Source organism: Equus asinus, chromosome 1 (assembly GCF_041296235.1).
Source record: "Equus asinus isolate D_3611 breed Donkey chromosome 1, EquAss-T2T_v2, whole genome shotgun sequence".
NCBI classification, from domain to species: domain Eukaryota; kingdom Metazoa; phylum Chordata; class Mammalia; order Perissodactyla; family Equidae; genus Equus; species Equus asinus.
Genome location: NC_091790.1, coordinates 197215116 through 197231899, shown reverse-complemented (window position 1 = coordinate 197231899; position 16784 = coordinate 197215116). Strand labels below are relative to the sequence as shown.

Here is a 16784-nt window from a genome sequence, read left to right as displayed (position 1 = left end):
CAGTAATAGTAGGGACTTCAATACTTCACTGTCAGCAAGAAGTAGGTCATCCAGACAGAAAATCAACAGGGAAACACTGGAACTGAACCACATTTTAGAACAAATGGACTTAACAGAAAACCATAGAACAGTCTATTGAACAGTAGAATACACATTGTTCTTGAGTGCATAAGGAACAATCTCTAGGATAGATTATATGCTAGGACACCATATGAACCTTAGCAAATTTAAGATTGAAATCATACCAACTATCTTTTCTGACCACAATGGTATAAAACTAGAAATCAGCAACAAGAGGAAAGCTAGAAACTCTACAAATATGTGGAAACTAAATAGTGTCCTTCTGAACAACCAATGAGTCAAAGATGAAATCAAAAAGGCAATAAAAAATTCTCAGATCAAGTGAAAATGGAAATACAATATATTAAAACTTCTGGGATGCAGCAAAAGCAGTTCTGAAAGGAAAGCTTATAGTGATAAATGCACATATTATGAAATTAGAAAGACCTCAAATAAACAACCTAACTTTACACCTCAGGGAACTGGAGAAAGAACAAATTAAGCCCACAGTTAACAGAAGAAAAGGAAATAATAAAGATCAGAGCAGAAAAACAATAGAAAAGATCAATGAAATTACACTAGTCCTTCAAAATGAAAAAAAGGACAACCTTTAGCTAGACTAAAAAAAAAGAAGACAAAATTAAAAATGAAAGAAAGGGGGACATTACAACTGATACTACAGAAATACATAGGATCATAAGAGGCTACTATGAACAATTACATGCCAATAAATTAGATAACCTAGAAGAAATGGGTACATTCTAGAAACACACAACCTATTAAGACTGATACAGGAAGAAATAGAAAATTGGAATAGACCAAAATGAGTAAAGAGATTGAATCAGTACTAAAACCCCCCACCCACAACACAGAAAACCCCAGGACCAGACGTTTTGCTGGTGAATTCTACCAAACATTTAAATAATAATTAATACCAATATTTCTCAAACTCTTCCAAAAAGTTGAGGAGGAGGGAACACTTCCAAACTCATTATATGAAGCCAGCACTACCCTGATACCAAAGCCATATAAGGACACCAAGAGAAAAGAAAAGTAGCCACCAATATCCCTGATGAATATAGATACAAAAATTCTCAACAAAATATTAGCAAACCAAGTTCAAGAACACATTAAAAGGATAAGATAACACAACTAAGTGGGATTTATCCCTGGAATGCAAGGATGGTTCAACATATGCAAATCAGTAAATGTAATACATCAAAGCAATAAAATGAAAGATAAAAATCATATAATTATCTCAAGACTTGCAGGAAAAAAAACACTTGACAAAATACAATGTCCTTTCATCATAAAAACCCTCGACAGAATGTGTATGGAAGGAACTTACTTCAACATAATATTAAAGGCCATATATGACAAACCCACACTTAACATTATACTCAGTGGAAAAAATTGAGAGCTTTTTCTCTAAGATCAGAAACCAGACAAGGAAGGCCACTCTCACCACTCTTATTCAATATGGTACTGGGAGCCCCAGCTAGAGCAATCAGGCAAGACAAAGAAAAGGCATCCAAATCAGAAAGCAAGAAATAAAACTGTTGCAATTTGAAAATTATATGATTTTGTATATAGAAAATTCCAAAGACTTAACCAAAAAACTGTTGGAACTAATCAATGATTTCAGTAAAGTTGTAGGATACAAAATCAGCATAGATAAATCTGTTTTATTTCTATACACTAATGATGAAACTTCTGAAAAAGAAATAAAGGAAACTATCCTATTCATGATAGTATCAAAAACAGTAAAATACTTACAAAGAACTTTAACCAAGAAAGCGAAAGTTCTGTACCATCAAAACTACAAGATTTTGCTGAAAGAAACTGAAGATGACATAAATAAATGGAAAGACATCCCATATTTATTTGTTAAATGTCCAGACTACCCAAAGCCATCAATGTAATCTCCATCAAAATACCAATGGCACTCTTCAGTGAAACAGAAAAAACAATACTAAATTTTATATGGAACCACAAATGGCTCCTCAATAGCCAAAATAATCCTGAGGAAAAAGAACAAAACCAGAGGTATCACACTATGAATGAAGAGTTTATGCAAGTTGAAAAGAATATTTAAGCATTACATGCTCACTGTAGGAGCCCGTTTCTAGACATTTTCCAGGGACTCTTGGGTCAACTAGTTAAAATGCAGCTAGACAGGTAAAAGCCTTTAGAAAGGAAATAGCTTCTTTTATGCCTAAGGTTTGTAGAGTTTATTCACTATATGGGTCACTGAGTTTTAAGTTCACAAATAAGCAGAGATTTTAACCACATATTTAAAATTTGTGTTCTATTCACCATGTGAGAGACACAAGCTATCAAATCACTATCAAGGCATCCTGTTCTCCTCCAGGAGAAATTCAAACCAAAGCTCTCTTAGTAAAGTGAAAAACCTCATCTTGTGTGCAATAACCACCGTCCCCTCTGTGGGCATCCTCCAAGTGCTGATGCCCTTGAGCGCCCCAACAACAGTCTCCGGACTAGAGAGAAGCCGTGATTGGGAGGCCCGCTGACTCACACAAGCTGCACCCTATGATAAAGGAAGACATTGGAGGTGAAAGAAGTCTCAAGCACTTGTCTTCCATCTCTCCCTCACCCACTGCAGGTTCAGAGCTGGATGGGAAATTCAGCTGACTGGGGTGAGCTGAGGTTTCCAGTCATTATACTACTCAAAAGATCATCACTGATGGGGGCCATTGGTAACTGTGGGCAGCAATTTCAGTAAAACCCTGGATGTTTCTTACCAAAGTGCCATGGTCATTGTTGGTGGCTTCTTTTCTGAAGAGCTCTCCCACCCTCCGAGCCTTGTTTCTTTTCTTGATGCTCAGCCCAGTCATGCAGCCTTCTTGCTGCCTAAATCAGCCCGTAGTTCAGGCATGTCCTCACTACTTAGATTCAAAGACAGCTCAGTTCTCATAGACGTGGAACTGCTATTTGATTAAAACAGGGATTTTTTTTTTTTTTTTTTTTATCCTTAGAGGGCACATCAGAATCACCTAGGAACTTTAACAGTCCTGATGCCAGACCACAGCCTCCTGATTCTGATGCTGTGGGTCTGGGGTAGAGTCCTGGCCTTGGTAGTTCATAACAGCTCCCCAACTGATGCTAAGGACAGCCATCTGAGGCTGGGAACACTGGTTAAAACAGCTCCAAAGATGTTAATAGATGCTATGGGGGTCGGGGGAGAAGGAGTGATATATTTGTAAAAGTTAAACTTGTTACCCAAATAACCTCTAATTAGGAGAACCTTTGGGTGGACAGTTTTGATTGAGAACCATCGAAACATCAGACCTCAAGGAATTAAAAGATGGGGAAGAAGGAATCTGTATTACAAACTGCATCATTTTCCCCACCCCTTTGTTCTAGGGAACAAGCCCTTTTGGGAGGTGGGGGGAGGGGAGCTCTGGATGTTCCCCACCAGACAATTTTGGGCCAAGCGTGGATCTCTCTGTCTCCTCATCCTTCCCTTGGAGAAATTTGCTGAAGCTCAAGTAGTAAAGAATGTCCTGATCTTTCCTTAAGAGAGTCTTGAAGAGTGCTCAACCAGTCCTTTTTTTGGATTTAAATTGGTACAATTCAACCTTCATAAGAAAGTGCCCGATGGAGGAGATTCAGAAGTGGCTTCTCAGGTAAGAACCTAGTTCTCACAGGGAAATTCCCACTAAAATACTCCAGGAAACTTCCTTTGCATCCTCTCCCATCACATCCCTTTAACCCCATATCTACACAGTGGCCTCCCCTCCAATCTGATAGTCTCACCAATTTCATGTGTTTGGATAATCAGTCTCTCTTGGTCTACTGTCTCTCCCAAGGGAGGGAGAAACTCTGCATTTGGGGAAGGAGAGAAAAAGTGTGTCTGGCCTGAAGGTGATGATCAAAAAGGAATTTCCCACTGAGGTAGCTTATCTCAGTGGTTCTCACCATGTGATTCCTGACTGGCACCATGTGCTCCCCGAGGAAGCTTGCTAGAAATGCACATCCTCAGACCTCACTCTAGATTTACAGCATCAGAAACTCAGGGATGGAGCCCAGCAATCTGAGTTTTAACAAACCCTCCAGAAGATTCTGGTGCAAGGTGAGCTTTGAGAACCACTGGCTGTCTCATGTTTTCTCTAGGCTTCTCCTTTCCAACCTTTGTTTGCTTTGTTAAAAAAAAAAAAAAAAAAAGGAGGAAGAAGGGAATGAAAGGATGGAGAAAGGTCTGAAGGAAGGAGGGAGGGGAACTTCTTGTTACTTTTATTTTTGTCTGGAACCTGGAGGGTAAGGGGAGAGGCAATCAACCAACCACCCAACCAACCAACTTGCTGCAAATAGAAAACAAGAATTTTGCCCTTAGGAAGGAGACGCAATGGCTTATTCAAGACACTTACATTCAGTTTAAAGTTCTCTTTGAGTCTCCGTAGCTGCAGCTGAGAAGATGCAGATGTTTTCATTTAAGAAAGTTGGCCGAGTTGATCCTTAATTCAACTCTAATTCAATTTATCTATGAGTTTTTGGAATTAATAAAAAGCAACAGGGAGTAAGAATCATTAGGAATATAGGAAGGAGTGCTGCATTATGTTGGGAAATATGCATATATTTAAAGACAACTTCTCAGATAAAAGGATTGAGCTCACATCATGGTTTTATTTCAAACATGCTGCTTAATGAGAGGTTGCTGAGTAAGCCAAACTTAAGGCTGCCCCCTGCTGGTAAAAACGTTTTGTAGCAAAAAAGAGACCATGCAGCGAAGGACTGTCTGGGTAGAGATTATTAGGCTAGTCACAAAATGAATTAAAGATGTGGGCAAGTTCAGCTGTCAGAGTGGGTAACCCTACATTCCAAGAAAGGGTCTTCAACTATTATGAAAGTCTATTAGAAAACTGCTCAAGAGTTTTATCAATAATTCTAATTATTTTTCAGGAGTGATTGTGACTTGCATCTTGCAAAAGAGTTCTGTCTCACAGCATGTTTAGGAAAAATTTTCATCATTGCTAATTTCATCTCTTCTCACTAAGTTTCTTTTTTCTTTTTTCACTTTTAGTAAGTAATTTAAACTTCCTGAATCTCAATTGATTCTTCTATAAAGTGGGGAAAATAATTTCCTACTCAAATGAAAGAATAAGGCTAGAAAAAAATAGTTATCTCTTTAGAATCCCCCAAGGTCCCTGAAAAGGGAAAGACAACATGAGATGTAGTTTCTGTCCTGGGATTCCAATACCAACCACAATACCAAGCCCGTGGTGGATTTATTTATTCTATGTCATTTATTAATCAAACACACAGTTCCTGCTGCGTATTAGGCATACCCTATGCATTCACAAATATTAACTCAATTCACATGAGTATTCTGTGAAGAAGGTACAATTATCATCCCCATTTTACAGATGATAGCACAGAGACACTGAGAGGTGAATAACTAGGCCAAGCTCACCAGCTGAGAAGTGGCAGAGCCTGGATTTGAACTCAGGAAAGCTGCCTCCAGAGACTGTCAATAAACTGCTCACTAACTGATATCCTGTCATTCTGCTTGATTCTCCAACAATCAGATTGGCCTTGTCAGGGATCAAATGGCATTAGATGACCTTAAAGAAGTTGAACTTCAAAGAGCCCCAGGGAGAGGGAATGAAATACCTAGTTCAGGTCATTAAAGCCTAGGTTATTTTTTTGTATTGTATTTTATTGTCTACTGGCTCCTGTGATGCTGGTCTGTTTATATGGCAGCATCAGTCCCTAGATTAAATCTTCTACACCAGATCTGAGTGTAGGCCCTGTGAGTCACCATTGTTATTCCAGAAGATGGTATAGAGAGTGACCCAGAAGCACCTCTTTGACAAGTGAGGGTTTCGTGCTGATCACCTAGCAGGTTCTCTACATTATTCTCAAGAAAAAAATATAACATCACGGGATAGAAGAGATTATTGCCTTGTTTTTTTGGAGCCCCTTCTTGAGGCTTAAAAAAATCCCTTTCTTAGATATTATGAGAATGTATGGATCCATGCTGGAGACAGGAAACCTGAGATCTCTGAAGACTTTGAAGGCTAAAAAAGAATAATGATCAGGTATAATAGTGACAACAGCTAAGGATAAGACTGCTGCCAAAAATTCATTTCTTAGAGTTTGAGAGGTCCCAAAGTGGCCTCCTGCCCTTAGAGCAGGGCTCAACTGGAAAAAGCCTTATTCTCGGGCAGCTAGACACTGCATGATTCTGATCGTATCACGTCCACAATTCAGAACCGTCCTCAGGCTTCAGTCTTGACTGGGGGTCTCTGGATACTGTGCACCTTTTCTCAGTGTGTCTCATATGTCAAGTGCTCTGCTAATGCAATGTCTTATTGGCAGGTCTTGCTCTTCTATGGCATACATATTATTCCTATTTTAAAGATGAAGGTCCTGAATTTTAAATATTTGCTCCAGCTATACAGGAAGTTGGGAAAATGGGACTCATTCCCCCATCTCTCTGACTCCAATCTACTGGTGGGTTTCTGCTCTTTTAACTTCATGTATCTCTGAAACTTGACCTCTGACATTTGGGGTATTTTGTTGCTTTTATATAAGGTCAGTGTTGTGCCCAGATGTGTGTGTGTGCGCGTTTGTTTATGTGTCTCTTCTCTCTTCCATGGCCATCTTGTGAGACTAAGAGACATCAGTCCAGTTGAGAACAGAACTTGTCCCCACTGTGACTCATGAGAAACTTCATAAGTTTTCAACGACCCTCTGATCACCAGAAGGCCACCACTGCTGGTCTTTTCCTCTAAGAAAACGTTCCATAAGCTTTCCTGTGATGCAACTTACAACACAGTATTCACAGCCGCGTCAGAAAGACAAAACCACAGCTCAACACCTCTGTTACAGGAATAGAAAGGAAGATGTAAAGCAGAGCACCAGTGTAAATATGAAATAGTACTCTAAAAGCAATGATTTTGAACCACATAATAGTTTAGAGCTACAGGAGTTTTTAATTACCTTGCTTTAAGAACATTAAATAACATTTTGTTTTTCTGCTCATTATTTCTATAAAAGAAATAAGATAATGGGGAAATGCTTTAAGTTTTTACTTAAAAGTACATCACCTTTAATATCATAACCATGTGGTTTTTCCTATTTTCGATTATGTGGAGAAAATAAACATTTGATTCACATGAATAACTTCAAGTTTACAAGGCTGCTTATATTGCTGAATATATTTAAATATATATTCAAATATATTTATATATTTAATACATATAAATTAAAAATGTCAACATGTATATTTAAAAATTAATATTTAAATATATATTAAATATAAATATTAAATAAAATATATTAAAAATTAAAATAAATATATTAAATACATATTACTATATTAAATATATATTAAATATAAATATTAAATACACAGCCTGACATCTTTGAATCTGAGGTATTGACCTTGGGAAACGGTTAAGCCCATTTTTTTATTCTGATTGGAAGCACTGAGATGAAGAACTGCAATTGCCTCTAAACCTATCTTCTATTTCAGTAAAGACTTAATTGTTCTTTGAAGAATTTCTAACTCTAAAAGTCGTGGCAATTTATATTCCTAGGAAATATACTTATCTTGCTTAGAAAAGGGAAGAAACATGGAACTGCCTTTCTTTTAAAACCATAATTACAGTCATATATTGACAGCACATGTGAACAATTTAAACATAAAATTATGGTGGAAAAAATCTGGAACAAAGAGAGAATGCATGCATAGATAATAATCCTCTGCCCAGCAAAGTGAGTTCTGTTTCTTTGTGTTTATTTATTCAGGTGTGTGAAATGTCAAGAGCAGCAACTGGGACTTCATCTTTTTGGTTCGTTGTCTTTTTCACCACTTATATTTCCTTAGAGTGTTAAAGACTGTATATTTTATGCTTTGGGTACTATATATTTTTTACATGAAAGTTAATTGTTTAATTTTGTACTTATTCTAATTTTATAACTTGATATAAAGTTTTCATGACTTGTCAGAAAATAGAGAATAGTTAATCTCATGACACATTTTATAATAAAACTGAAAAGCTTCTGCACAGCAAAGGAAACCATTAACAAATTGAAAAGAGAACCTGTTACCGAACCTGAAGTGAGTTCGCTCACCTGTTGCACAGCAAGCCAATCTTTGACACCAGGTGTGGTGGAAGAAAGTAGGAATTTTATTTTTGCACAGTGCTGAGCAAGGAGAGAGGGGAGGTAACGCTCAAATCCCAAACTCCCCGAAAAGCTAAAAGGAAGGGTTTTTATTTGGGGTTTTAGGTAGGGGAGGGGGAGCATATGGCCTTGCTAGTTGGAGCTTTCCCACCAGCCTGTCTTTGGCCTTGAGACACTTGCAGAGAGGAGGAAGCCTGAGACCTTGCTGGTCAGCAGCTTTCCCACCAGTCTGTATCTCTTTGTGGGGAGGAGATAATCCAGGTGCTTGTCCTTGACAGTGTCTGTCTCCATGGAGGATAGTGGATTCTGGAGCCAGGAAGCCAGAGAGTAAGCAGGGAATGAGTGTTTTGGTTTTAACCCCATATATGCTTGGTTTAATGTGGGGAAACTGACATCAGGGTCGATACCAAACTGACCAAATGGGGGAAAATATTTGCAAATCATATATCTGATAAGGGGTTAATATCCCAAATATATAAAGAACTCATACAATAGTAAAAATAAAAAAAAAAACCCAAAGTGATCTGATTAAACAATGGGCAGAGGATCTGAATGGACATGTTTCCAAAGATGTACAGATGGCCAACAGGTACGTGAAAAGGTGCTCAACATCACTGATTATCAGGGAAATACAAATCAAAACCGCAATGAGATAATACCTCACACCTGTTAGAATGGATATTATCAAAAAGACAAGAACTAACAAGTGTTGGAGATGATGTCAAGAGAAGGGAAAACTTGTGCACTGTTGGTGGGAATGCAAATTGGTAAAGCAGATATGAAAAACAGCATAGAGGTTCCTCAAAAAATAAAAATACAACTACCATATGATCCAGCAATTCCACTTCTAGGTATTTATCTGGAGGAAACAAAAACACTAACTAAAAAAGGTATCTGCTCCCCTATGATCACATATTAATTATTTACAATAGCCTAGACATAGAAACAACCTAGTGTCTATGAATGGATGAATGGATACAGAAAATGTGATACACACACACACACACACACACACACACCCCACAATGGAATATTATTCAGGCATAAAGAAGAAGGAAATCTTGCCATTTGTGACAACATGGATGCACCTTGAGGGCATTAGGCTAAGTGAAATCAGCCAAATACTATATGATCTCACTTATATATGGAATCTAAAAAAAAGAAAAGCTCATAGATGCAGGCAACAAATTGGTGGTTGCCAGAGGCAGGGGTAGGGGGTGGGCAAAATGGGTGAAGGGGGTCAAAAAGTACAAACTGACTTTTTATAAAATAAATAAGTCATAGAGATGTATGTACAGCATATTGACTGTAGTTAATAATACTATATTGCATATTTAAAAGTTGCCAAGATTAGATCTTAAAAATTCTCAACAAAAGCAAAGAATTTTGTGACTATGTATGGTGACAGATGTTAACTAGACTTAGGTGATGATCATTTTGCAATATATGCAAATAATAAATCATTGAAAAAGAGCAGCCCTTGCTTGTTTCACCCTCATTAGTATCATGAAGACAGTTGTTTAATCTGGTTTCATAAATCCAGAGGAACTTTTATCACTGTGAAAGAGAAATGATGTTGACTATATCCTAGTTATCTCATGCTGCTTGGTGTTACCCCAAACCGTCTTCAGATAAGTTGATTCAATTACAAAAATATTGCTGGGAAAATCTACAAGAACTTCAACAGGATAAAATCTTGCCTAATTAGATTTTATCATAACCCCAAAATAAATGTAATGTTTCAGCAATGCTCAAAATCCTTACCTCTAGAACCATTTAAATATTTACTAATGGATTCCTTTTGACCAAATCCTAAAACTTTAACATAATTTAGGATTTTTGATATAGCTTCTTGTTGGACTAAAGCTTTCCCTAATTTTTTTCCTTTACTACTCAATTACTGGACCAAGTAATCTAGAGTTTCTTTAAACTCTTATTTCACTGACCTCACAACTGGGGAGGTAGATTCATAGAACTCTGTAATATGTTCTGCATTGAAATTTCAGGTCTACTTTGGAATTTCTCTCTTATGGTACTAATTTTACTGTACTATTTCCAGCTACCACAAGGTGAGAAGAAGTCACAGATGACTAAATACATAAGCCAGAGAAAGGCATTGATGTCATTTGCTTATATTTAAATTTTCTCCGTATGTTAATATTCCTGGCCTTAAAAAATAAAGACAATTCAATATTTCTTAAAAGAAAGATTAAGGATGCTGATAATTTAGCTTCTCATCTTCTTACATGGTCTGTAAAGTTTAGAAGATATGCTTTTCCATGGAAATTTGATTTATTTTGAGAGTTAGAATTTGGGCAATTACCATTTTTATATCAACTTCTATTTGGGAATTTTTTTTTAAGTTTTTGCATTAGCAAATCACATATTTTACAAGGAAATCCCTGATCGAACAACATTCTCTCTACCCTTCAAGTGGACCTCTTCTTCTGCAGTGCTCGATACAAGGCACCCTTCACCTGAGCATTCCTCAGGCTGTAGATGAGGGGGTTCAGCATGGGGTTAAACAGACTGTGAAATAGAGACAGTATTTTCTCCTGCTCTTCTCGTTGATTGGAATCCGGGACCATATAAACCACCATGGCGATGCCAAAGAAGAGTCCAACCACACAGAGGTGGGAGAGGCAGGTGGAGAAGGCCTTTGTGCGGCCTTCCTTTGACTGGATCTTTAGGACAGCCCAGAGGATGCGCATGTAGGAGACTAGCATTGAGCAGAGAGGCCCTACTAAGATGAACACACAGTCAGCAAAGATAACCACTTGGTTGATCGAGGTGTCAGCACAGGCCAGCTTGAGGACAGACAGAATTTCACAGAAGAGGTGGTTCACTTTCCGGGGTCCACAGAAGGGCAACCTTAGGAGGAGAATTGCATGTACCAGAGACTGAATAAATCCACATGACCAGGAAGTGACAGCCAGGACCATGCACACTCTCCAGTTCATGATGACAGTGTACTGGAGTGGGTGGCAGATCGCCACAAACCTATCACAGGACATCACCACCAAAATCAGGCATTCTGTAGCAGCAAAACCCCAATACAAAAATGTCTGCATAATGCAGGGAACAAAAGATATGGTTCTATTCTGGTTCACTAAGTTTACCAACATCTTGGGCACATTAGTGGAAGCATAGGACATGTCAATGATGGCCAGGTGTGAGAGGAAGAAGTACATGGGGGTGTGTAGACTCGGGTCCAGACAGATGAGTCCCAAGATCACGCCATTTACCAAGAGACTGAGGATGTAGAAGAGGGAGAAGACCCAGAGGAGGAGCACTTCCACGTCTGCACTGAGCTCGAATCCCACCAAGACGAACTCTGTGACCCATGACTGGTTGCTTCCCATTCCCTAATGACAGTTTGTCAAGCACTGAAATGTGATAAAAGGTCAGAGCTGGGGAATCAACATAAATTGGAGTTATCTCACAATGAGCTCAGAGGAAGGTTGTATCCTTGTCCCTACTTGTAAACTTGTCCTTTACTCCCCAAAATTGGTTACCAACATCCTTTAAGTTTTAATATGAAATAATTTTAAACTTACAGAAAAGGGTCAAGAATTATGCAAAGAGCTCCCATATACTTTCACCGTGATTGAACAAATTTTAATATTTCTTTCATATCTGTCTTATCATTCCCTTTTTTCTATACATACGTAATTTTTCCAGAACCATTTGAGATTAAAGTGTAGACATGCTGCCCATTTACCCCCAAATTCCTCATTTTTTCACCAAGAACAAAGTCATTCACTAACCTAGCCACAATATTATTATGAAAATCAGGCAATATAGTCCTGATAATTCTTTAATGTACCGTATTCTTTCTCCTATCCCCCCCAATCCAGAACCCAATGCAAGAAAACATATGATATTTAAAGTCACTTATCTTCAGTCTCCTTTCATCTGGAACAGTTACTCAACATTTCTTTGCCTTTTATGACTGATTTTTTGAAGAGTATAGAGCAGTTCTGTAGTGGAATGTTCTTCAAATTGGGATTTTAAAAAGTTCCTCATTTTTCATTCGTATTATTCACTTTATGCAGGAAAAACAAGTATCCTCCTCAGTGTATTCCATGAGCTGGGGCATAATGTTCATTTGTCCCATTATTGGTGACACTAACGTGGAACATCTGTTGAAGATAGTGCCTACAAGTTTCTCCATTATAAAATCATTATTCTTTTCCTAATGTTATTTCTGGAGCACCCATTAAAATTAATATATAAATATTCTGTTCCTCATAAAGCTTTTGGCCACTAATTTCAGCATCCATTGATTATCTTGCTTCACTCAATTACTGGTAATTGTTATTGCACAATGTGGTTCTAACTCCTTCATTGCTTTTATATCTATTCAGTGTCAATTTCAGTATGAGGAAAGGCTCTATCTACCAATCATCTATTTATCTCTATGTATCTGTGTCTATCATCTTCCTCTCATTTATCAATATTGACTCATGAATTTTTTTTGTCAAGAGATTACAATTATTTATCATCATTACATGCTTAATTGTCCTCTTTATCAATCCTCCAAGCTTACTCCTTTGTCCTGTTATACATGTTCCCATAATTTTTGAGTACTTCCTTACTTCTGATATAATAAGATGTTTCAAGCTCTTCTTGTACATTGTCCACTTCAGTTATGGACACAGCCATTTCTAGAAAAAGTCTGATTACTTTTTTTTTAAAGATTGTCACCTGAGCTAACATCTGTTGCCGATCCTTTTTGTTTTTTTTCCTTCTTCTCCCCAAAGCCCCCCAGTACATAGTTGTATATTCTAGTTATAAGTGCCTCTGGTTGTGCTATGTAGGAAGTCTCCTCAGCATGGCCTAGTGAGCCATGCCATGTCTTTGCCTGGGATCCGAACCAACAAAACCCTGGGCTGCCGAAGTGGAGCGCGCGAACTTAACCACTCGGCCATGGGGCAGCTGAAGTCTGATTACTTTTAATGAAGAATCACATAAACTGATATCTGAATTTTACTAGTTTATATTTTTATCATGATTTTTGCCAAATTTCTAATGTCGTCTTTGAAAGGAAGAGCATCTAATTTGGGAAGGTGTACACGTTGTTATAGGAAAAAATAAATTTGTGTAATTACTTCTGAAAATCTAATGTATCTTAACCGACTTCCTGTATGGAGTCAAATCTATTTCACTAAATCAACATGAGCATTGAAGAAAGAGGTCTTGATATTATTCAGTAGTTTCTGTTCAGGCACAATGTATTTTTGTAACTAGCACCTTATTATCAAGTTTATATTATTTTCTTGCTTTTATTCCTGTTTAGAAAATTACAGACTCTTGAACCTTTTAAATTTAGAGATTCAAGTTTTAAGAGTGTAGTTCATTGTGTGAATAATGTGGTACCTACCTTGAATGAGCTTCTGACATCAAGTTTCAAAATCTTCTTAGAAAAACATTATGAAACTCTATTTAAAAACCTAAAGATGCCCTGAAACATACAATCACAGATGATTATTGTTAATAATTTGTATGTATAGTAATACCTTTTTACTGTAAATCTATTTTCATGCATATCATGAATTAAAAAAGTATATCAAACAGTGTTCCCTGTTTACCTATTTATTTCATTTAGAAACATATTAGGAATAATTTTCCATGTCAAAATATTTCTCTGCAACATACTTTGAACAGCTTCATACTATTTCTTTGAATACAAATATTTTAATTTACTTATTATGTTATTAGGTTTGTACAATATAATGCTTCAGTGATTAAATTTTATACTTATATATTCTTTCATGAATCCTCATAATAAATTCTGAGATTTGAAAGTGCCTGGTCAAATCGATCACACAATTTATGTCTCTATGTTTATGTACATTTCTATCTCTAATCATCTAAAAATCAAACAAGCATAAAACCCAGATGTATGAAGACTTATCTCTGTGAGGACCTCCCAGTGGGAACGAGTGTGTAACTTAGTCTCAACTCTATAAGCCCAAGTTCCCCTTTCCTACGAGGTTGTCCCACTTTTATGGCTGCTCCTCTCATGCCGCTTCCCAAAGGGGCCTTGAGCATCTTTTAGCACTTTGGTGAAAGCCTGCTGAATATCAGCCTCTTTTGGTTCATTCTTATCTCAGCTTGATATTAGATACTGAGAAAGAAGAAAAATATTAAATTGAAATTAATATCTCACAAATCTTAAGCACAACTAGACATATAATGTGTGGAGCTACTTGGTTTATGGCTGAAATTCTTTCTTATTCTTATTATCTTATTCCACCTCCTACCTGAGGTATCTTGCTTCTAATTCAAGGAATTGACACAATGTAATGTGACATTTGTTGGTGTTTCTTCCTCCCCAGCTTCCATAAGCTTCCGTGAGAAAGAAACCATCCTGACACCACTACTCAGGAGTCCTCTCTAGACATTTCCTGCCTCTGTTATTAAGAACAAGAGATGCAGATTTCTCATGTAGTATCTAACCTGGGGTTTTCTTCTCAGTTCCAGTTTCTGGCCTGAGAGGAACTCCTGTTTCCTAGATGAATGAGATTTGTAATTACTTGACTCTTCGCTATTCGAAAGGGGAAGGTTCTTACCTACATAGGAATTACAAGTTAAACAATATTTTAATCAATACCATATCACTTAAAAATGTTGCATAAATATAAAGCCATTTTATCACTCATGGCTCACAGTAAGGTCAATAGAGCAGACAATGCATTCCTAGGTAGTTATGAGTTAAATCTCTTAAGATGATGGATATAATTTTTGGTCACACACTTTTTTAATGCTTATGAGTATGGGATGAATTTGGTACTTTAAAAAATGCTGAGAATTTGGATGTATCCCTCTAGAGGATATCAAGCTTAGAAAATTGTAAATTCTCTGGCTGGTCCATATGGAGTTGCAAAATGCATACAGGTCGTTCAAAAATACCAGCGTGGTTACAAACTGTGCTGCCACTACCTTCATTGTGTAATCCTGAAGGGGTGTTGCAGTGGAGTCACAGCCCTCCTTATCTGAACCATTTTATTGCAGTTTACAGCCAGTTCCTATACATTAAAGGTGGCAGCCTACTTGACCTTCTCTTGGCCCATTAAGAGCCTAGTTGTCAGACAGCCTATAAAGAGGGTCTTTTCTACTCTTGGGAATTAGAGTAGATTCCTATGAGGAGGCTCTTCAGGCACCCAGTAAATGCATAGACTTGGTCAATAATCACAGTTAAAAGAATTACATCCTCACTATGAAGATCTGGGTAATCTTCAAGATAAAATCCAAGATAAAAAGAGGTTTATACAAAATGTCATTTATTTGACCTGAGATGACCTTTCACCAAAGAATAAGTGCTGTGGGTGAGAAATATATACTGTCTTTATATTCATAATAACTAGTACAGTTCTAGATGAAATAGGCACTCAGGGAATATTTGTTAAATGGATGATTGTTCAAAATATGTACGTACTAAGCATCTTCTCTTTGCCAGTTTCCATTGACTAGCATGTGGTTTCTACTTCATTAGAAAACTTCACAGTTAGAGCTTGATCACTGGAAAACGAAATACAGATAAAATCATAGATTCTTTCATTTCCATAAATATGATTGAAATTGAGAGGGTTCTATGTAAATGCACATTAAATTTATGACATTGATTTTTTGCTACAATTAAAGAACTGTCCTACATTATGTACAGTGGGAGATAGTAACATTGGTATTGCACAATTCTACTTAGACACAGTGGGACACAATAAGCAATTTCTGAAACACATTTAATCCCCAAACATAAAATATAATAATATTGTTGAAGGTAACTCAATCTATTATTAACCAATAGGAACATTTGTTTATTAACATTTTAGTCTACTTTTGTATCTGATTTAATAAATCTTTTTATTTTCATCTTCATTACTATTATTACCATTTTGCTGTTAAAAAACACCATAAAAATAAAAGTGAAGATAGATTAAAACTGTTAGGCAGATACAGTACTGGAATAGAGAAGAATATTTCACAGTGGTGATGCCCAAAACTCCACCTTCCCAATAGAGTGAATAAAACAATAGTGGCTCTGATAACGAAAGGTTTGCATGGTCAGTGTGGACAACTCTCTTCCTGGGCCATCCTATAACCCAGAATGTTTCTTGATCTATGGAGCTTTATTCTATTTTTTCCAACTCTTGTCAGGAGTGTTGGCACTCAATCCATCTATTTTGTGAGAGGAAAGATATTTATATAAAATACTGTGATTTCAAGTCAGATAATCATCACCATAGGGTGATGACCTGGGATGGTTCCAAGAAGAAATTACTATGTGGGAAACTTAGATCTTACACTGTTTCAGCAAAGAAAAGATCTACTGTAACTGTTACTAGAATTCTCTCCTCCATGGAGAGAGGTTTCTCTGGACATCAATATCTTCATTTAGGCTAGGTAACATATAAAGTCCTTCATTAATTTGGCTATTTCACAGCCTTGTTCAGAGATAATGCCTGGATATAAAGCCTCTCATTCTCTGAGCCTTCTCACTGAGACAGTTGTGCTAGCTCTGACCACCACACCCAATTACACTGGCAGGTGATGGCGAGAGATGCTGAGGG

At 37.1% G+C, this 16784-nt stretch overlaps 1 protein-coding gene across 1 annotated transcript; it reads right to left on the bottom strand.

The window, feature by feature from the left end:
* Positions 1-10640: 10640 nt before the first annotated feature.
* On the bottom strand, positions 10641-11573 carry LOC106842312 (olfactory receptor 2A2-like). Its single transcript, XM_014858754.3, has one exon. It carries the CDS (start codon positions 11571-11573, stop codon positions 10641-10643), a length of 933 nt encoding a protein of 310 aa, XP_014714240.3.
* Positions 11574-16784: the final 5211 nt, after the last annotated feature.